Source organism: Humulus lupulus, chromosome X (assembly GCF_963169125.1).
Source record: "Humulus lupulus chromosome X, drHumLupu1.1, whole genome shotgun sequence".
NCBI lineage: Eukaryota > Viridiplantae > Streptophyta > Magnoliopsida > Rosales > Cannabaceae > Humulus > Humulus lupulus.
Genome location: NC_084802.1, coordinates 211,443,514 through 211,461,730, shown reverse-complemented (window position 1 = coordinate 211,461,730; position 18,217 = coordinate 211,443,514). Strand labels below are relative to the sequence as shown.

General features: G+C 32.1%; 3 protein-coding genes across 3 annotated transcripts; 1 reads left to right on the top strand and 2 right to left on the bottom strand.

Annotated features, from left to right (window-relative positions):
• The first annotated feature begins 268 nt into the window (after positions 1-268).
• On the top strand, positions 269-4,138 carry LOC133804089 (GDSL esterase/lipase EXL3-like). Its single transcript, XM_062242242.1, has 5 exons — positions 269-819; positions 2,852-2,982; positions 3,068-3,301; positions 3,397-3,652; positions 3,799-4,138. The coding sequence occupies exons 1-5, from the start codon at positions 519-521 to the stop codon at positions 3,990-3,992; spliced, it is 1,116 nt and encodes a 371-aa protein (XP_062098226.1). The 5' UTR covers positions 269-518; the 3' UTR covers positions 3,993-4,138.
• A 6,155-nt stretch (positions 4,139-10,293) lies between these two features.
• LOC133806709 (uncharacterized) lies at positions 10,294-11,730 on the bottom strand. The gene is made up of 2 exons (XM_062244801.1): positions 11,029-11,730; positions 10,294-10,380 (listed from the first exon to the last, which is right to left on the bottom strand). The coding sequence occupies exons 1-2, from the start codon at positions 11,728-11,730 to the stop codon at positions 10,294-10,296; spliced, it is 789 nt and encodes a 262-aa protein (XP_062100785.1).
• On the bottom strand, positions 11,621-12,397 carry LOC133805057 (uncharacterized). Its single transcript, XM_062243159.1, has 2 exons — positions 11,970-12,397; positions 11,621-11,889 (listed from the first exon to the last, which is right to left on the bottom strand). Exons 1-2 carry the CDS (start codon positions 12,357-12,359, stop codon positions 11,800-11,802), a joined length of 480 nt encoding a protein of 159 aa, XP_062099143.1. The 5' UTR covers positions 12,360-12,397; the 3' UTR covers positions 11,621-11,799.
• Between the last annotated feature and the right edge of the window lie 5,820 nt (positions 12,398-18,217).

Here is an 18,217-nt window from a genome sequence, read left to right as displayed (position 1 = left end):
ACAAGGTTAAAATAACAACACTAAAAGTGATAAAATATGTATATGCTATATAATTAGTTCCAAAGGAAAAAAAAAACTATATAATATTAATTGTTTATTTACGGAGGTTTTATACACATGGTTTTGATGACCTATTCTGTTTTTTTTTTCTGGCTATAATAATAATAATAATAATATATATATATGTAGTTTACAAGTTCATTTATGGGTGTTATTTCTTATATATATACATGCAATAATGACCTCTCTATATACTTTAAATTAATACTACTACTACTACTACTAATAATAATAATAAAATAAAAAGTTCTTGGGGCTTCAAAATTTTGCATATAAATAATAGCAGAAAGTACCTGCATGAGGCAGACAACATAACCCTTCTTTTTCTTCTTTTAATTATAATTTTGGTCTGTAGCTCTGATCTCTTCTACAATATATATATATCCAAGTTTTGTGAAAGAGATATAGATTTACATATATATAGCTAGGTTAAAGAAAGTTATATAAGAATAATAATAATGATGATGATGATGAAAGTGTGTTGTTGTTCTTCATTATTTTCTCATATAGTGAGAGTGTTATTATTTTCCATTATTTTATTGGGTGTTCTGATTAATCCATCATGGGGTTTGATAAAGTTGCCGGCAAATGAGACAGTTCCGGCGGTGATTGTGTTCGGAGATTCGATCATGGACACAGGCAACAACAACGGTCTCAAGACTCTGGTCAAGTGTGATTTCGCTCCTTATGGCCAAAATTTCAAGGGCAGAATACCTACTGGAAGGTTTGGTGATGGGAAGGTCCCTTCAGATCTAATAGGTACACCTCACTATATCTATCTATATAAGTAATGAATATGATTTGATTTTCGATTGAATATTAGGGCAACAAAAAACTGTTTTAACGGAAAAGAAATAACCTGATTTTTATATATATATATATATATATATACATATATACATGTATAATGTGTGTATGATATTAAGATATATAATTCATTCCTTATCTGGTCCAACCTCACATATATTATTATTATTATTATTATTAATATATTATATACATGTGAACGAAAATCAAAGTAAATTTTTTAAATTATATATATATAGTTACTTCGTTTAGTTTAGATTTTTTATTTCTTCATTTTATTATATTATGAAAATATCATGATTTTTTATTATCTTTATTTGTATTATATATCGAACTAGCTAGAACATTACAGATAAATTACATTAGTTACTGATCAATCCAGAAAATACGTGTGTAATTATGAATTGTTAAGATGAATAGTTAATTAGATAGGGTATAATTAAGGAAAATTGCTAACGGGTACTAGTGGTGTTCAACACTACAAAGAGTTGGCATGCCGCTATCGGTATAATCTTATGAGATATCGTTAATCAATCATAAGGTGCTACCTTATATGACGTTGAACATCTTAAAATGTCAAATAACAATACTTATAATTCAACACTATATAATTAAGAGAGTTGAAAAAAGAATAAAATAATGTAATTATTATGAGGGTCATTTAATTTGCCATCTGTAAAGAATAATAAATAATATAAGTTAGCCGTACAAAACAGGGGTTAATTTCAAAGCTAGCCAAACTACCAAAATATTGGAGCTGTACGTATAGCTAAGCTCAATAATACTTACCTATAATATATATATATATATATATGTATTGTCACGCTTTAAATCGGTCCCGGTGGACCTCAATCTAACCATAATTATAGTAGGGTGTTGGTTTATTAGCCCCTATTGGTAGATGTATTTTTGTTTTCGTAGATAAGTTATAATTTAATTTTTTTTAATATGATTTTGTACATTATAGTTATAGTATACATTATATTATTTTTTGAGAAATTCTAACACCCAAAATAAAATTTAAATTATCAATTGGACGTGTTTTTTTTTTTTTATATTCGCAAAACTAACTCTTTCAATCTTTAATTTTCAGTAATATAAACTATTTAGAATTTTTTTAAAAAAAACAGGTAGAAAGACTAATATAACTACATATCGAAATATATAAATGCTCTGGTAAGAGCTAAACTGACAAGCCTGTGATAGAATTTTCCAATTATTTATGGGTGCAATGCAATGTGGAATTTTGATGCATTATTTTTGTGTTGTGTTGTGTAATGATACAACAAACTCAAAGTACACTCTTTAGGTCCACCAAAAGCTCTGAGACTCTACACGTAGTACTTTCTTGAATTAAAGAACATACTTTTTTATTTTTTGTAAATGAAAAAAAATAAAAATAATTGAACTAACTATATATGTATATTTGTTTTTTTTGTTTTTGTTTTATAACGAATTGAATTCATCAAGTTCTATCATGGAGCATTGATAAATGTTCTACCGTTGCATAATAATAATAATATGGTGTGGTGTGTCTGAGAGCAGTGGTACATATTTATTATATGTGTATTGATTGTAAATTTTGTCATAACTTTTGTTGAGATATGCCGTTGACACGTATTTATTAGATATATTTATATATATTTCTCTTCAATCAATCATTTTATTAATGATGACCAATATTGCCAAATGAAATAAAACGAAGTAAAATAAGTCATTTTGTTTAAAAATAAAAATAAAAACAAGAATAAAAAAAAACTGTGTAATTATTTTTAGTAAAAGTAATTTTTTTGATGTGACCACAAATAGCTCTCAATAAATGGTCAATTATTATTTACTATTATTTTTATGTACCAGTAGTGTAAGCATTAAGTTTTCCAATATTTTTTTTTTTTTTTTTAACATTCATGCAATTATTTTAATCCCAATTAAATAATTATTTTCTAATCCTCTAATTAATATTTATTTATTTGTTCTGAATTAGCTGAAGAATTGGGCATTAAAGAATACGTGCCAGCATATTTGGACCCTAATCTAAGCCCAAATGATCTCCCGACTGGGGTTTGCTTCGCTTCCGGTGGCTCAGGATATGACCCCATGACTCCCAAAATAGTGGTATATATACAAATTATTATTAACTATGTTATTTATTTGGTAAATTACTGAACTTTTTTTTTATGATTTTTGAAAAAAAAAACAGTCTGTCATATCATTCGAAGAACAGCTACGAATGTTCAAAGAGTACATAGGAAAGCTTAAAGCAAAAGTTGGAGCAAAGAGAACCAAATTCATATTGGATAATGCCATATTTTTAGTTGTAGCTGGTAGTGATGACATTGCTAATACCTATTTCACAATTCGTATTAGAAAATTACAATACGATGTCCCTGCTTATACAGACTTAATGATCCAAGGAGCTTCAGATTTCATCAAGGTAATTCTAGAATTAAAAAAAAAATACAAATTTGCAAAAATACACATGTTTAATTTTTGTTTGCAAAATTATCAATTTTACAAACCACACTATAGGACATATATGGACTCGGGGCAAGAAGAATTGGAGTATTTTCAGCACCACCAATAGGTTGTGTCCCATCACAGAGAACTTTAGGTGGTGGAATACTAAGACAATGTGCAGAAGAATACAATGAAGCAGCACTCATGTTCAACTCCAAGCTCGCTTCCACCATTGACTCACTTATGCCTAAACTTTCGAATAGCAGGCTTGTCTACGTCGATATTTACAACCCGCTTCTCGATCTCATTGTCAACCCTCAAAACTACGGTGCTTATATTATTTACTCTTGCATTGCTGCATAGCTTGAGTACGAGCCCATCACAGATCAGATGATGACCCTCCGATTTGTGATGGGCTTGTCCTGGGACTAGATAACATTTTCCTAATATTATAACATGTTTATTTATTTTTAGGGTTTGAAGAAGTGGATAAAGGGTGTTGTGGAACAGGGGCGCTAGAAGTGGCAGTACTATGTAACCCTTTGACTCCACCATGTGAAGATCCATCGAAACATATATTTTGGGATAGTTATCATCCCTCTGAAGCAGCATACAAAGCCTTGGTTCCCAACCTTCTCAAAAAATATGTCAGCAGCTTCTTCTTCTAATTATCGAACACCATCACTTGGTTAATTTATATATACGCAATGCTATTATTAATTGTTGGTTTTTGGCCAGCTTTAATTAAACTTTACATATGATTTTGTGTAACAAAAATGTTGGGATTTAATTTAGTTTTCGTTTTCTCATTCAATTTGGTTGTGCTTTTTTGTGGTTGGATTTTGATTTTGTATTTTTGTACTTTTTTAATAAAAGAAGTATGAGAAATATATAATTGAGACATATATTTAAAAATACTTATGTAATAAGTTTTCGGAGTCAAGTCATTTTTGTAGGTGTGTTTTTTGAAAAAAGAAATAATAGTGATTCTAAAAGAGTATCTTATTGGTGGAAATATCAAAATACTAAAGACAAACGATATTTGTAAAAACTTAGTGTTAAACATGCTATCCTTGTTATTTTCGAACCACAAAATCTTATCCACACTTCTATAAGGAGCTCAAAATACTTAGCTCGAGTAGTTCTAAACTGTATCTATTTTTAAATTTAATATTAAAAAGGTATTGTTTTTTCTTTATTGAAATTTGAGCTTATATGCATTCTAGTATACACAAATTAAAAAATATGCAAATTTTGTTAATCATAGGCAAAATATGTCATTCTAAGAAAAATGGACAAAAGTCACCTTCCCATTCAAATAATCCATTCTCTCTCCTTTCTCCTTCTGTCTACCCATGGCCATTAGAAGAAAAAAAAAAGCCCACGACCGCCATTAACACTATCTGCGCCTACCATTAACATCATAGAAGCACTATTTTCTCATCATTGAAGCATCCTTGACGCATTTATAGAAGCACCCATCATTTTATATTGCAATTTTTTTTAATGATTCAAAATCCAATCCAAACTTAAATTTAAGAAGAGATTGACTTAAGACACTAATGAATGAATTTTGAACACTTGTGTATAAGATTTTTTGGTTTTGTTTGCGTTCTTTTTTCTACAAATATAGAAATCTTAAAATTGTAGATTTGTTTTTTATTAAAATTGATGATCTAACAACGCTTAATGATGTTCTTGCGAAGGTGCCATGAAAATGTGATATTTTAGGCAAAAATCAATGGTACCATCAAAACTTGTATTTTAGGCAAAAAAAAAAAAAAAAAAAAAAAAAACAACGCTTAACGATGATGACATGAAAACTTGATTTTTTAGGCAAAAAGGTGATGGTAAACTAATGTTTAACGATAGTCTAGTGATTGTCCTATGAAAAATTAATTTTTGACGTAAAAATGATGCCAAAAACTATGGTTTTCCAATGGTTTGCAATGAAATTTGATTAAAACTTTAGTAATTAAGGCATAAATTTTCAATCAGATGTCAGTTCGAGGTATTCTTTTTTTAAAATTTTTGTAATTCTTGAGATCTACACGTTTAAAGTGTGTAGAACCTTAAATTTGGAGTGTAGAACAATAATTTCAAGATCTGTTCGTTTGAGGCCATAATAAAGTTTGAGAGTTAAATAATTTAAAGTTTGTGTTCTACACACTCTAAATTTAAGGTCTTAAACATTATAAACGTGTAGATCTAAAAAAATATCAAAATTAAAAAAATAAAATCACAAAAATACAGATGATTATGCAGTTCCTGGGAGAGTTTCTTGGGCTGAGATTTGCAAGTCTAAGCAGCAAGGAGGGCTCAGTTTCAAAGATATTGGACTATGGAACATTTGTGCTATAGGGAAATATATTTGGGCAATTGCAAAGAAATAAGAAAATTTATGGGTGAAATGGGTACATAATGTGTACATAAAGGAGGATGATTGGTGGAGTTATAATGCTCCAATCACAAGTAGTTGGTATTGGAAACGAATTGTCTAGACTAAGAATGAGTTACAGGAAGTATACCTTCATAATGCAATCTGTTGGCCAAGCTATAGTATTGCCAAGGTGTACAAGCTGCTGAAGAAGAATACAGAGATAAGATGGAAGTACTCTCAGCTGTGGGATAGACTTGGTATCCCTAAGCACAAGTTTGTGACCTGGTTGGTGTTCAAGAAGCGGTTGCCAACTAGAGATAGGCTCACAAGATTTGGTGTTACAAATGATCCTTTTTGTGTTATCTGTGGTCAGTTTGACGAATCTCATAGACACTTATTCTTTGAGTGTCAATTTAGTAAGCAATGTATGTATCAAATTCTGAATTGGTTAAGTATTGGCTCTAATAGATATGAGTTGATTGGAATTTTGAATTGGGTTAGGAGAAGTAGGCATTCATGTTGCCGAAATAGAGTGTACTACTGTGCTCTTAGTGCTAGCGTGTACCACATCTGGAGAGCTCGAAATGATGCATATTGGAATCTAAAGGTTCCAATGGCTTGTAATGTTTCTTTGAAAATCAAAACTGATGTCAGTAATATGATTTCCTTTTTGAAGGCAGAGAAGATAAGTAAGGAGGATTTAGATTGGGTGGGGAAGTTACAAATGTAATTAATTGATGGGTGTTTGTAATTAGTTTTGTGCGTAATACAAGATTGAGTCGTATTACCAAAAAAAAAAAATCATCTCAAACTGACATCCGAGTGAAAAGTTATGCATCACCAAAATTTTATCACATATCATCATAAATCATCGCAAAACCATCATTTTGCATCGTTTTGGCATTGTTTTGCATCAAAAATCAAGTTTTCATGGAACCATCTCTAGAACATTGTTAAACATCGATTTTAATAAAAAAAAATCTGCAATTATGAGAGTTCCAGATATGGAAAAAAAATGCAAACAAAACCAAAAATCTTGTACACAAGTATTCAAAATCCATCAATTAGTGTTTTAAGTTAATCATTTCTTGTGTTTATGTTTTAGATTGGACTTCAAATCATTAAAACATAAAAAAAAAATTGCAAAACAATATGATGGGTGCTTCCATAGATACTTCAATGGTGAGAGAATGGTGTTAATGGTAACTACAAATGTTGTTAATGGCAGTAGTGGGTTTGGGTTTTTTTTTTCTTTCTTATGATGGACCTAGGTAGGCAGAAGAAGGAGAGATGGAAGGGGAAAGGAGAGAGAAGGAGAAGGAGAAGGAGAAAGAGAAAGAATGAGTAGTTTGAATGGGAGGGGCACTTTTGTCCATTTTTTTAGAATGTCATATTTTGCCTATGATTAGCAAAGTTCGCATATTTTTTAATTTGTGTATATTAGAAAGCATATAAGTTCTAATTTCCCTAATACTTACTTTGTTGGGTCAATTGTTGTAAATTGAGTAAATGAAGAAACTTTTCATTGGCAAAATTTGTAATTATTTATAATTATCCATATATGGTAGAGAGGAAAGAAAAATTAAGAGAGAGAAAAAAAAATTAAGATGGAAAAGAAAGTTTTATTACCACTATAGTTATTTGGTATAAAATATAGATGAATGAAAGAAAAATAAAATGATTGTAAAATTAGGAGAGATGGAAAAGAGAAGTGATAGAAAAGAAAATGCATTTCTCTTGAGATGAAAGTGAAATTATAATTGACAAATAGCTTTTTTGCACTCCCAAATTATGATCCTAGTAGAGTTTTGTCTCCTGAATTTTTTTTCGTGGCAAAAACTCCCCTCGATCTATAGCAACTATTGTAAACTTGCCCATTCTATTGCATTATGTTCATTTTTTTTAATTGTTCGATGATATGCACATATGCCACATGCATAGTAGGTCTATTTAATTAACTAAAGTTAGCCAAAATCGAATTTATCAGTGTTAAACATACAAATATTAACTCTAAGAATGCGAATACAAATTCTTAGAATTTGTTATTAGACCACTATCTTTGCATGTATTTTCCACCTAAACTCTTAAATCCTGCCAAATTAGCTCCACATCGTAGTTACACCAGTCAACAACTTAAAAAAAATGAACGAAATGCAATAGAATGGACACATTTTCAATGGTTGCTATAGTTCAAGGAGATTTTTGTAATGCAAAAAAGTTTGAAGGACAAAACTCAACAACGGCAATAGTTTGGTGGAAAAAAAATCATGTGTGTTTATATTTGCACTCTGAAATTTGATTAAAACATCCTATTTTTATTGAAAATTAATATATAATATATATTTTTATTAACTTATGCTCGCATTTTTCTAAATTTTTTTTCTTTTTCATATTCTAAAAATACATATAGATAATATATATTTTAAACATTTAAATAAAATAAAAATTTAAACAAAAAAATATTAAACTTGTCAAAGTGAAAAAAAAATTTCTAAAAAATTATGAAAACAAGATAAAATAAAATTATTGAAATTAACAAAATAAGAATTTAAAGAATGTTAAAAAAAATATTGAAAAAAAGTGTTAAAAATAATTTTAAAAATAAATTTTTTTAATCAATGGGTGCGTGTGTGTGTGTATATATATATATATATATATATATTTGGGGTGCAAATATAATACCACAAATCCTATTTTTCTAATTGTAATTGAATAATTTTATATTTATGAATAAGGGTAACTTTGTAATTTCAATTAGATATATATGGTAAAAAAAAATTCTCTCTAATTTGAGAATGATACAAATTGGTGAGCCCTACAATTTTTTTTTCCACCCATTTTTCTCTTCCACTTTCTTTTCAACCCAACTAATCAAACAAACATTTTTTTTCTCTTCTTCTTTCTACTTTTCTCTCAAAACTTTTATTTTCGCCATCTTTTCTTTACTACGAAACATTAGGAATTAAATGAATAAGACTATATATTAGTTAAATTCTCTCATCAATTTACACAATTTTCCACTCACTTTTTTCTTTAATTTGGATAAGAAAATATTGAATAGAACCTACATAATTTGTTTTTCCACTCATTTTCCCTTTTCACTTTCTTTTCTCTCCTACCAAACATACATTTTTTTTCTATTTATTTCCCTTTTCTCTCCAAATTTTTCTTTCCTCAACCTTTTCCCCTTATCCAAACATATAGTATTTTTGTGTATCTTTTGGTATTTTCTAGTTTTTGATATATATATATATATATATTTAATGAATTCTTCTACTGTATATATTACTGTATCAATAAAAAGTTTTATGTCAACAGGATATGTGACCAAGCCGAAGCAAGTAAAACCTCCAGGACCCCAGTTGTTTGGCAACCACTACCGGAAGGAGAATTTAAGCTTGATGTTGATGCTGCCTGTGACAAAATCAAGAATAAAATCGGCTTAGGGGCTGGTGTGTGAACAAAAAAGCGATGTTATAGCTGGTCTCATGATTCCTTTGGTGGGCAACTATAACTCTCACATTATGGAAGCTCAAGAACTTCATCATAGCATCATCTGGTGCCACAACATTCATCTCTCTATCTCTCAGATAGAATTAGACTCTTTAAGCGTGGTTAACAAAATTAATTCTTCTTGGTCTGATTTACCTCACTCGTATAACTTAGTTCATCACATTAGAACTTCATTATCTTTTTTCCCAAAAGTTTTTCTTTCTTTTTCTCCTAGACAAGCCAATGATTTGGCTCATCAAATTACTAAGAAAGCTTTAGGGTTAGATAATGAAGCAATATGGAATGACTCAAATAATTGCCATTCTCTTTATTTGTGCTTATCTGTTTATTAAGGGATTTTGCTCGTTTAATACCCTGTGTTTTGAGAAAGTTCCATTTTGGTACCCTTTACTATGAGTATTACTCATTTGGTACCCTTTATTTTGATGATCAATTAAAACTAGTACCTTTAAGTCAATTCTAGTCATCAATTTTTTTTTAATGACCAGTTTGCCCTCCAATAATTGGTTTATTATTATTTTTTTTTATTTTAACAAGGTTAATTAATTTTGAAAAATAAGACCTCATAATAGAGGGTACCAAGTGAGTAATATTCGTAATAGAGGGTACCAAAATAAAACTTTGTCAAAACATATGGTACTAAACGAGCTTATGAAACCTACTGCACTATAAGCATTATTTGGTTGTAGTATATGAAATTGATTTGGTCAAAAACTTGCAAATTAACTTTGAAAATAGAAATCTACATTCTACATTTTAAAAAAACATTAATAAGATTGCAAAATGAAACTCATTGCATATTCCATCATAAAACCACAACAGTCAGTAGCTATCTTTGCTTTACAAAATAAAGCCAGCACAAAATAAAGTCAGCTATCTATCTTTGCTTGTCTTTGCTTTACAAAATAAAGACAACTAAAGTACATCAAAACATGTACAAATTAAAGCCAGCACAAAATAAAGCCAACACAATTATCTATGGTTTATGCCATACAAAATGAACAAAAGAAGGCATATATAACCTAAGACAAAATATATAATGTTCTTCAAAAGTTTTTGTTGTGGTTGTGATTCCACTAAGTATCCTGAGTTGAGAAAATATCTAATAGTGCTCCAGACAAGTGCATCTCCTCAGGAGATTCATCTAAGCTCCCAACTTGAATCTGAAACATTGAAATTTATATTACATGACAAAATTCTATCATAAAACCATAACTTCTAGTAAAATACATCAAAACAAAGTTAGCTAGCACAGTTCATCAAAACAATCACCCACTATCTATGGTTTATGCCATACAAAATGAACAAAAGAAGGCATATATGACCTAAGACAAAATATATAATGTTCATCAAAAGTTATTGTTGAACCTAAAACATTGCAGCATGCAGGATATTATTTTATGTTTAAATTGCACTTCCACAAGTAAGTGTTACAGTATGCAAAAATGCACTTCCACAAACATATATCATCATAATATTGGAATCATTCAATTCATTGGTACATATTAATATATAAGCAAAAAAACAAGTTTAAATTGTGTGCCCATTACTATCCCTCGACCTTTACCTCGACCTCGATCTCTGCCTTTACTTTTTGTTGTTGGTGCATCATTTTTGCCTCGAGCACTTGTCTTTCCATGGTCCCTGCCTGTTCGTGGTGGTACTTGTGCTTGAGATGAGCCTTCAAGTGGTATTTATGCTTGAGCAGAGCCTTTAGGTGGTTGATTTTGTGATATGATGCTCGGATTCTTGCAAGTCCTCTTGCTATGCCCAAACTCATGACAATTCTTACACTTTTTGGTGCTAGAAACATGTCTCTCTAGCTGGTTTTCTATCATTGATGACAATGGTCTCTCCTCTCCAGGAACTCTTCTTCTGCGATGTTTTTTGGGTCTTCTTGGTTGCACCTTTATGACAGGAGGCAATAGTTCTTCATCATTAAACTCAGGCCACATAGATTCATCAGCTATGGGATGAATTACACCCTGGAAAGTCTTCCTCCACATTTCAATGGTGAAGTATGGTGAGCAATAATCTTCTATGTTGGCCCTAATTTTGCTTATACAAGCAGCTGCGTGTATGCATGGTATTCCTTTGACCTGCCATTGCCCACAAATGCAGTACCATTCATTTAATCTTACAATACAACTTTTCTTGTCATAATCAACCTGAAATTCTTCTTCACCAACCCTTGTTACGTGTGCTCGTCGACCTTTCTTGAGTAGTTCGTGTACCTTTTGATGGACCTTTGGAGTGAGCTTGTGCTCCCATCTTTCTGCAGTCTTTTTCCTAGCATACATCATGGCTGATTGTTGCATTCTTAGCCCTTCCAATAGATCCACTGAAGGCTTGTAACGATGCTCCTCTATCCAATCATTGAATGACTCAACGAAATTGTTGGTAATGTGTTCTACCTTCACTCTAGTGTCAAACTTACTCAAAGTCCAATGATTGAACTCAATATTTGATAACCACTCATGTGCCTCTGAGTTGAATTCTTTTATCATGTCCATAATGCGCTTGAAAGTGTTGAAATTCACTGTCTCAGCTGCTGCCCAAAACAGACCCCTTAGTTGTGATGTTCAAAACTTTTTTATCATGTTGTTCTCAATGTGAAAACAACAATATCGGTGTTCTGCCTCTGGTATAGCAGCCACAGCCTCAATTAGTCCCTACATAAATGAAACTTGGTCTTAGATTTACGCAAGCGTGTAAATAAAAATGAATCTAAATGGGAAGATACAACACTAACCTTTTGTCTATCACTCATGATGCACCATGGCTGGCCACTGACAGTGTCCCCTATTTCTCCCCTCAGTAACTCCAAAAACCAACTCCAACTATCTGTGTTTTCAGCTTCAACAATTGCATAAGCAAGGGGGTAGAAGTGGAGGTTTGCATCATCCCCCACAGCAGCCAAAAAAATGCCTTTGTATGGCCCTTTTAGATGACATCCATCTAATCCAAAAAATGGTCTACATCTGGCTAAGAAGCCATTTTTGACCCCTTCATAGCAGACGAAAATTCTCTTGAATTGTGGCTGCATTCTTGGGGCTTTTACAATCTCACCATCATCTATATTGACAGGCACAAGTTGACTTTGTACAATAGCAGCACTCCCAGGGTTAGTGCGATGAATCATAACAGCATATCTCCTTAAAATTGCATAAGAGTGTACATAACCACCACCAACATCTACTCTTGCCTTCCGTCTCGCTTTCCATAACTGCATGTTAGTTGCCTCGATGCCAAAGTTGTCTTTCAACTCATCCCTCATTTTTTGCAAAATCAGATCAGGTGTTCTAGCAAAACTATTATGAAGCTTATGTGTAATCCAGCTAGCGGTTACTGTCCTATTCTTCACTACACATTGGCATTTGTGCTCCTGATTCAATGTTTTGACGATAAAATGCCTTCCATCAGGAGATAAAGAAGCATGTATCCTCCAAGTGCATCCTTCTTCTCGACAAAGTTTTGTGACTCTGCTTCTAGCATTCTTCACTTTACGCAACTCAAAACCTTCCTAAATAGCATAATCTTTCAACACTTCCCAAAAGTGCTTGTGGTCTCTAAATGTTTGCCACAACTGAAGCACTATCTTTCCATTCTGGTAAATGTCTTTAACTTTTGATATAGGAATTTTTGAGTTTGGATCAACAACCATTTTCGATATGCGTACTCTCTTGCAACCAATGTGACCATCCTCATCACTATCATAGAAGCCCCCATAATAAGACTCTGTCTCAGATTCATCACATTCTTTTGTAAAATCAGAGTTGTTATCATCTGTTGAACTCTCAAGCCTCCCTTTTCTCCATTCCAAGTCACTATCATCAGTTAGACTTAATAGTTAGTCAACATTGGCTTCAATGATCTCATTTGGCTTTTTATAAGCCCTTCGGGTAGCATATTTGTGCTTCCAGCAGTGTCCACTTGATGATGCACCTAATAGAATTTAGAAGTAACAACATAAAAATTGGTTTACAAAAAAGGTAGAGCAGTTGTATATATAATCATATTGAAATGACTTAGGAACTTATTAATCATAGTGTCAGGAATTTACCAGGTTCAGAAAGGCAGAGCAAGTTCAAATGTTCTTCATTTGAAGCAGTAGTTGCATATTCAATAGCTCCAATATGTGGTTCAACTTCAGAGACTGCTATATCAAAAGCTTGCACAGTATCCATGCTGTCTATTAATCCTGCAAGAATATGCAAGTTTGGATCAACAACTATAGCAAAAACAGGGAACTTAAGCCACATTTTTCCAAATGCTCACAAAAAAAAAAAAAAAACACACACACAAATTAACACAAACACACATATATATTTATATATATGCCTTAGGTTAAATATGACAGACAAAAAAAAAAGTTGCACACATATATGATAGAACCATGTATATATATATGATGCACACACACACATATATATATGACAGAACCAATATACTCTCTCTAAATAAGAACATAAAACTGTAAAATAACCTTCATCACCATCATTCAAAACCAGAAAAAACAAGCTTGAAAATCCAAACAGAGAAAACATTCAATAACAACACCAATGAAACCCACAAAAACAAAAACAAAATAAAGAAAAAAAAACTAACTCTGCGTTTGAAGGAGTCTATTAATTCTGCAAGAATATGCAAGTTTGGATCAACAACTATGGCAAAAACAGGGAACTTAGGCCACATTTTTCCAAATGCTCACCTAATAAAAACAAAAATTAACAGAGACACACACACATATATATATGCCTTAGGTTAAATATGATAGACAAAAAAAAAATGCACACGTATATGATAGAACCATATATATATATGATGCACACACATATATATATACATATGACAGAACCAATATACTCTCTCTAAATAAGACCATAAAACTGTAAAAAAAACCTCCATCACCATCATTCAAAGCTAGAAAAACACAAGCTTGAAAACCCAAACAGAGAAAACCTTCAATAACAACACCAATGAAACCCACGAAAACAAAAAAAAAATAAAGAAAAAAAAAACTAACTCTGCGTTTGAAGGAGTCTATTAATCCTGCAAGAATATGCAAGTTTGGATCAACAACTAGGGCAAAAACAAGGAACTTAGGCCACATTTTTTCAAATGCTCACCCAAATAAAACACAAATTAACACAGACACTAGGGGTGCACATTTAACCCGCAAAACCCGAAAATCCGCAAAACCCGCCCGACCCGAACCCGGAGAATCCGTTTTTTCGAAAAAACCGACAAAATCGGGTTAAACCCGACCCGAACCCGAAAAAATCGGGTCGGATTTGGGTTTGCAATATATGTACTGTCGGGTTCGGGTGTAACCCGAAACCCGACTGAATTTTTTTAAAAAATATAATCAAAATCTGAACTGAAACAATTGAATTTAACCCTAAACTTTACCCGAACCCCTTTTTTTTTGGTTCTTCTCCTTCGTTTCAGTCAAGCGGCAGCCCAGCCCCAGCCTCCCTCGTTGTCCTCCTTTTGTTCAAGCTTCAGCAGAGCAGCACCATCATCAACATCAAGCATGGGCCACGGCAGCCTGAGCTGAGCCTCCCTCTTGGTTCAAGCTTCAGCACGGCAGCAACAGCAAGGAGGAAAGAAGAAGAGAAGCCGAGTGCCAGCCACTGCCTTGCCTGCCGCCGACCCAACCCTTCGAGACGAGCCCGGAGCCTCCCTCGCCTCGCCTCCCTCAGCTCTCACGCGGCGGCACCACTGGCCACCACCAGCGGCGCAACACGCCTCGCCTCGCCTCGGTCCGGTAAGCACAGTACATAATACATATTTACATTTAGTATATATATATGTATATATATATATAATATATGTATATATATATATGTTAGGATAGGCAGTTTCGGTTAAGTTAGATGTAGATCTAATCTATTAATTTATTTGTTTTAATGGGCTGAAACTTTAAGTAACTTAATTTTTATTGTATTCAGAGTCAAAGAAGAAGGCAATCGTATAAGTATGGTTGGAAGTAGAGAATCATCAGTTTGATCCAGCAGCAACAAAATTGACATGTGAGATGTCTTAAAGCCAATGCTTGGCATGGGTACTATATATCTTGCAGCGGTGGAGGAAAATGAATCTAAGTTGGCAAAGGTCCTAGATGTCTACGAAAGTCAGTTAGCCAAGTCAAAATATTTGGCTGGGGACAGCTTCACTTTGGCAGATCTTCACCACCTTCCTCACATACAATACTTAATGGAGACCCGATCCAGGAAGTTGTTTGAATCCCGACCCCATGTTCATGCTTGGGTAGCTGATATAACAGCAAGGCCAACTTGGTCTAAGGTCGTAATTGCCATGAAAACCGAAGCCTAAGTAGTTAGAAATCATTTTTGATGTTTTTGTACTCAATAAATTATTGCTTTAGCATTTTAAACTTTAATACAAGTCTTTGTTTTTTCTATCCATGTTCAATAAAAAAACACTGACCTTTCTGCAATTCCTTCAAATAATATTATTTTATCTTAGAGTCAAATAACAATAAAGTAATGACATGCACACCTAAAATATGCATCCAATCATTACATAGAAACTTTAAGTAACTTAATTTTTATCTTCTTTTGGCAAATATCAGAAACAATCGCACATAGTACTACTGAAACTGCCAAAAAATGATATTTTTGAAAGAAAAAAATGGTATTTTTGAAAAAAAAAATGGCAATTTTGAAAAGAAAATGGTATTTTTGCAAATCTGAGCTTTTCGGCCCAAAATCAGAAATGGCCCATCAAACCTGAAATTACACCCGAACCCGACTGAACCCGAACCCGAAAAAATTCGAAAATTTCGGATCGGTTTCGGTACCATTTTTCGTAACCCGAAACCCACAAAACCCGAACCCGAAACCCGAAAATCCGACCCGTGTGCACCCCTAACAGACACACATATATATATGCCTTAGGTTAAATATGATAGACAAAAAAAATGCACACGTATATGATAGAACCATATTTATATATACATATGACAGAACCAATATACTCTCTCTAAATAAGACCATAAAACTGTAAAAAAAACCCTCATCACCATCATTCAAAGCTAGAAAAACACAAGCTTGAAAACCCAAACAGAGAAAACCTTCAATAACAACACCAATGAAACCCAAGAAAAAAAAAGTAAAGAAAAAAAAAACTAACTCTGCGTTTGAAGGAGAAACAGTTTGCAGGTGGCTTTGCGTTTCGTTCGTCTTCTTCTCCGTCTGGCTGCGACTCTTGGCTCTCAGTTTGCACATGGCTCTGCGTTTGAAGGAGAAATAGTGACCTGCGAGGGAAGGAGAAACAGTGACCTAAAGTCGTCGTCTCCGTTCGCGATTCACCTCCGTGTGGTCTCCGTCGTCTCCATTTCTGCGTCTGGCGTCTGGCTGCGAATCGTGGGTGGGTCTCAGTTTACAGGTGGCTATTTGCAGGTGACCTCTGCCCTTCCTCTCCGTTCACCTGCGCTGTTCGCCTAGTCTCTGTGGGTATGCTGTAAGGTTACGTTCATCTTAGCTTGTAAGAGAAGCCAAACAATCTGAACATATATGATATACACCACGTTTGTCTTGTTTATATTAATTCCTTATTTTAATATCATTAAGTTTTTATTAATTATTTTTTTTTTTAATAATATTATTACTATTACTTAATTTTCAAATTAATGGGGGGAGGGCAAACTTGTCATTGAAAAAAAATTATTCACCGAAATTGACATAAAGGTACTAATTTTAATTAATTTTCAAAATTGAGGGTACCAAGTGAGTAATATTGATAATAAAGGGTACCAAAATTGAATTTTTTCAAAACAGAGGGTACCAAATGAGTACCTACCCGTTTATTAATGAAGTTACACCTTTCTCAAAAAAAAAAAAAAAAAGGTTTATGTCATAATTATTTAATACTCTCTCTCTCTCAAATTCGTTGGTTGATTTGTATTAATTGAATCAATAAGGTTCATGCATAACACATTAATGTCGAAATAGATAATGTTATAGAATAAACCAAACAATTGGATCAATACAATTAAGTTACACTACACATGGTCTGTGTGTTGAAAATGAAAAGTTTCACACCTAATTGATATTTTAATAATATAATCTATTCGAACATGCTAGTGTTATAATATCTAAAAAAAATTGTAATTATAAGAATTTATGACTAAAAATTTTTGGAAAAAAAATGAAATATTACTTTTTCCATTTAAAAAAAAAAAAGAAAATTAAAAGTTTAAGGTAACAAATCATACATGCATGCAAAAGTATATATATATTTTTGTTTTTTTTTCCTTTATTTTCAATTTTGTTTGAGAGAATTTTCTAGAATTTAAAACTTGATGTATCATGCATTAGAAATTTATTTTAAGGATAATGAAGCCCAAAATTTATAATTAAACTTTGACAGCTATCTGAATAATGAATGGTCAAAATTTAATTAAAAATTAGTACAGTTATGTATCATTATCACAAACTATCCAAATTTTATAATAATTCAGTCTCTTTAAGACTAGCTGTTCCCTACATTACAAACTCAGTCGTCTTTAACCTTATCAATATATAAACTAAAAGTTATAATTAATATATTAATTTACGACAATAAATTACACGACAATATTTGATTCACTTGTTTTTTTGTTTAAAAATAATGGATTTGATTCACTTGTTTTGTTGACCAAACAAAGAGTAATATATCGTTTGAGAAATGTTAAAGAATTTAACACTCTATAACATAACATACTATTATTGAACAAGTCATATATTTCAATTAAATTAAAATACGTGAACCCAATTCCAAATTTTTCTAATGAAGATATGTCTCGGGTATTTTGGACACCTTAGTCCCCGTTTTCTAGAGATTATTGATTTGTGATTATATTCGTATTATTGTTGGCATAAATTACATAATGAACCTTGTAATTAAACTTTTTGACAACGAATTTTGTATTTTGATTTGGTACATGTATATAAATATATATATATAATTTTTAAATAAATTAAAGTGAAATAA

What these genes read in the sequence shown, in the direction of transcription:
- LOC133804089 (XM_062242242.1), top strand. Translation starts at nt 519, where the DNA reads ATGATGATGATGATGAAAGTGTGTTGTTGTTCTTCATTATTTTCTCAT. An exon ending in GGTCCCTTCAGATCTAATAG is followed by an intron (nt 820 to 2,851) that starts GTACACCTCACT and finishes GTTCTGAATTAG; the next exon opens with CTGAAGAATTGGGCATTAAA. An exon ending in GAGCTTCAGATTTCATCAAG is followed by an intron (nt 3,302 to 3,396) that starts GTAATTCTAGAA and finishes ACCACACTATAG; the next exon opens with GACATATATGGACTCGGGGC.
- LOC133805057 (XM_062243159.1), bottom strand. Translation starts at nt 12,359, where the DNA reads ATGATTCATCGCACTAACCCTGGGAGTGCTGCTATTGTACAAAGTCAA. An exon ending in TCATGAGTGATAGACAAAAG is followed by an intron (nt 11,890 to 11,969) that starts GTTAGTGTTGTA and finishes TCATTTATGTAG; the next exon opens with GGACTAATTGAGGCTGTGGC.
- LOC133806709 (XM_062244801.1), bottom strand. Translation starts at nt 11,730, where the DNA reads ATGGACATGATAAAAGAATTCAACTCAGAGGCACATGAGTGGTTATCA. An exon ending in AAAACCAGCTAGAGAGACAT is followed by an intron (nt 10,381 to 11,028) that starts GTTTCTAGCACC and finishes TCAATGTTTCAG; the next exon opens with ATTCAAGTTGGGAGCTTAGA.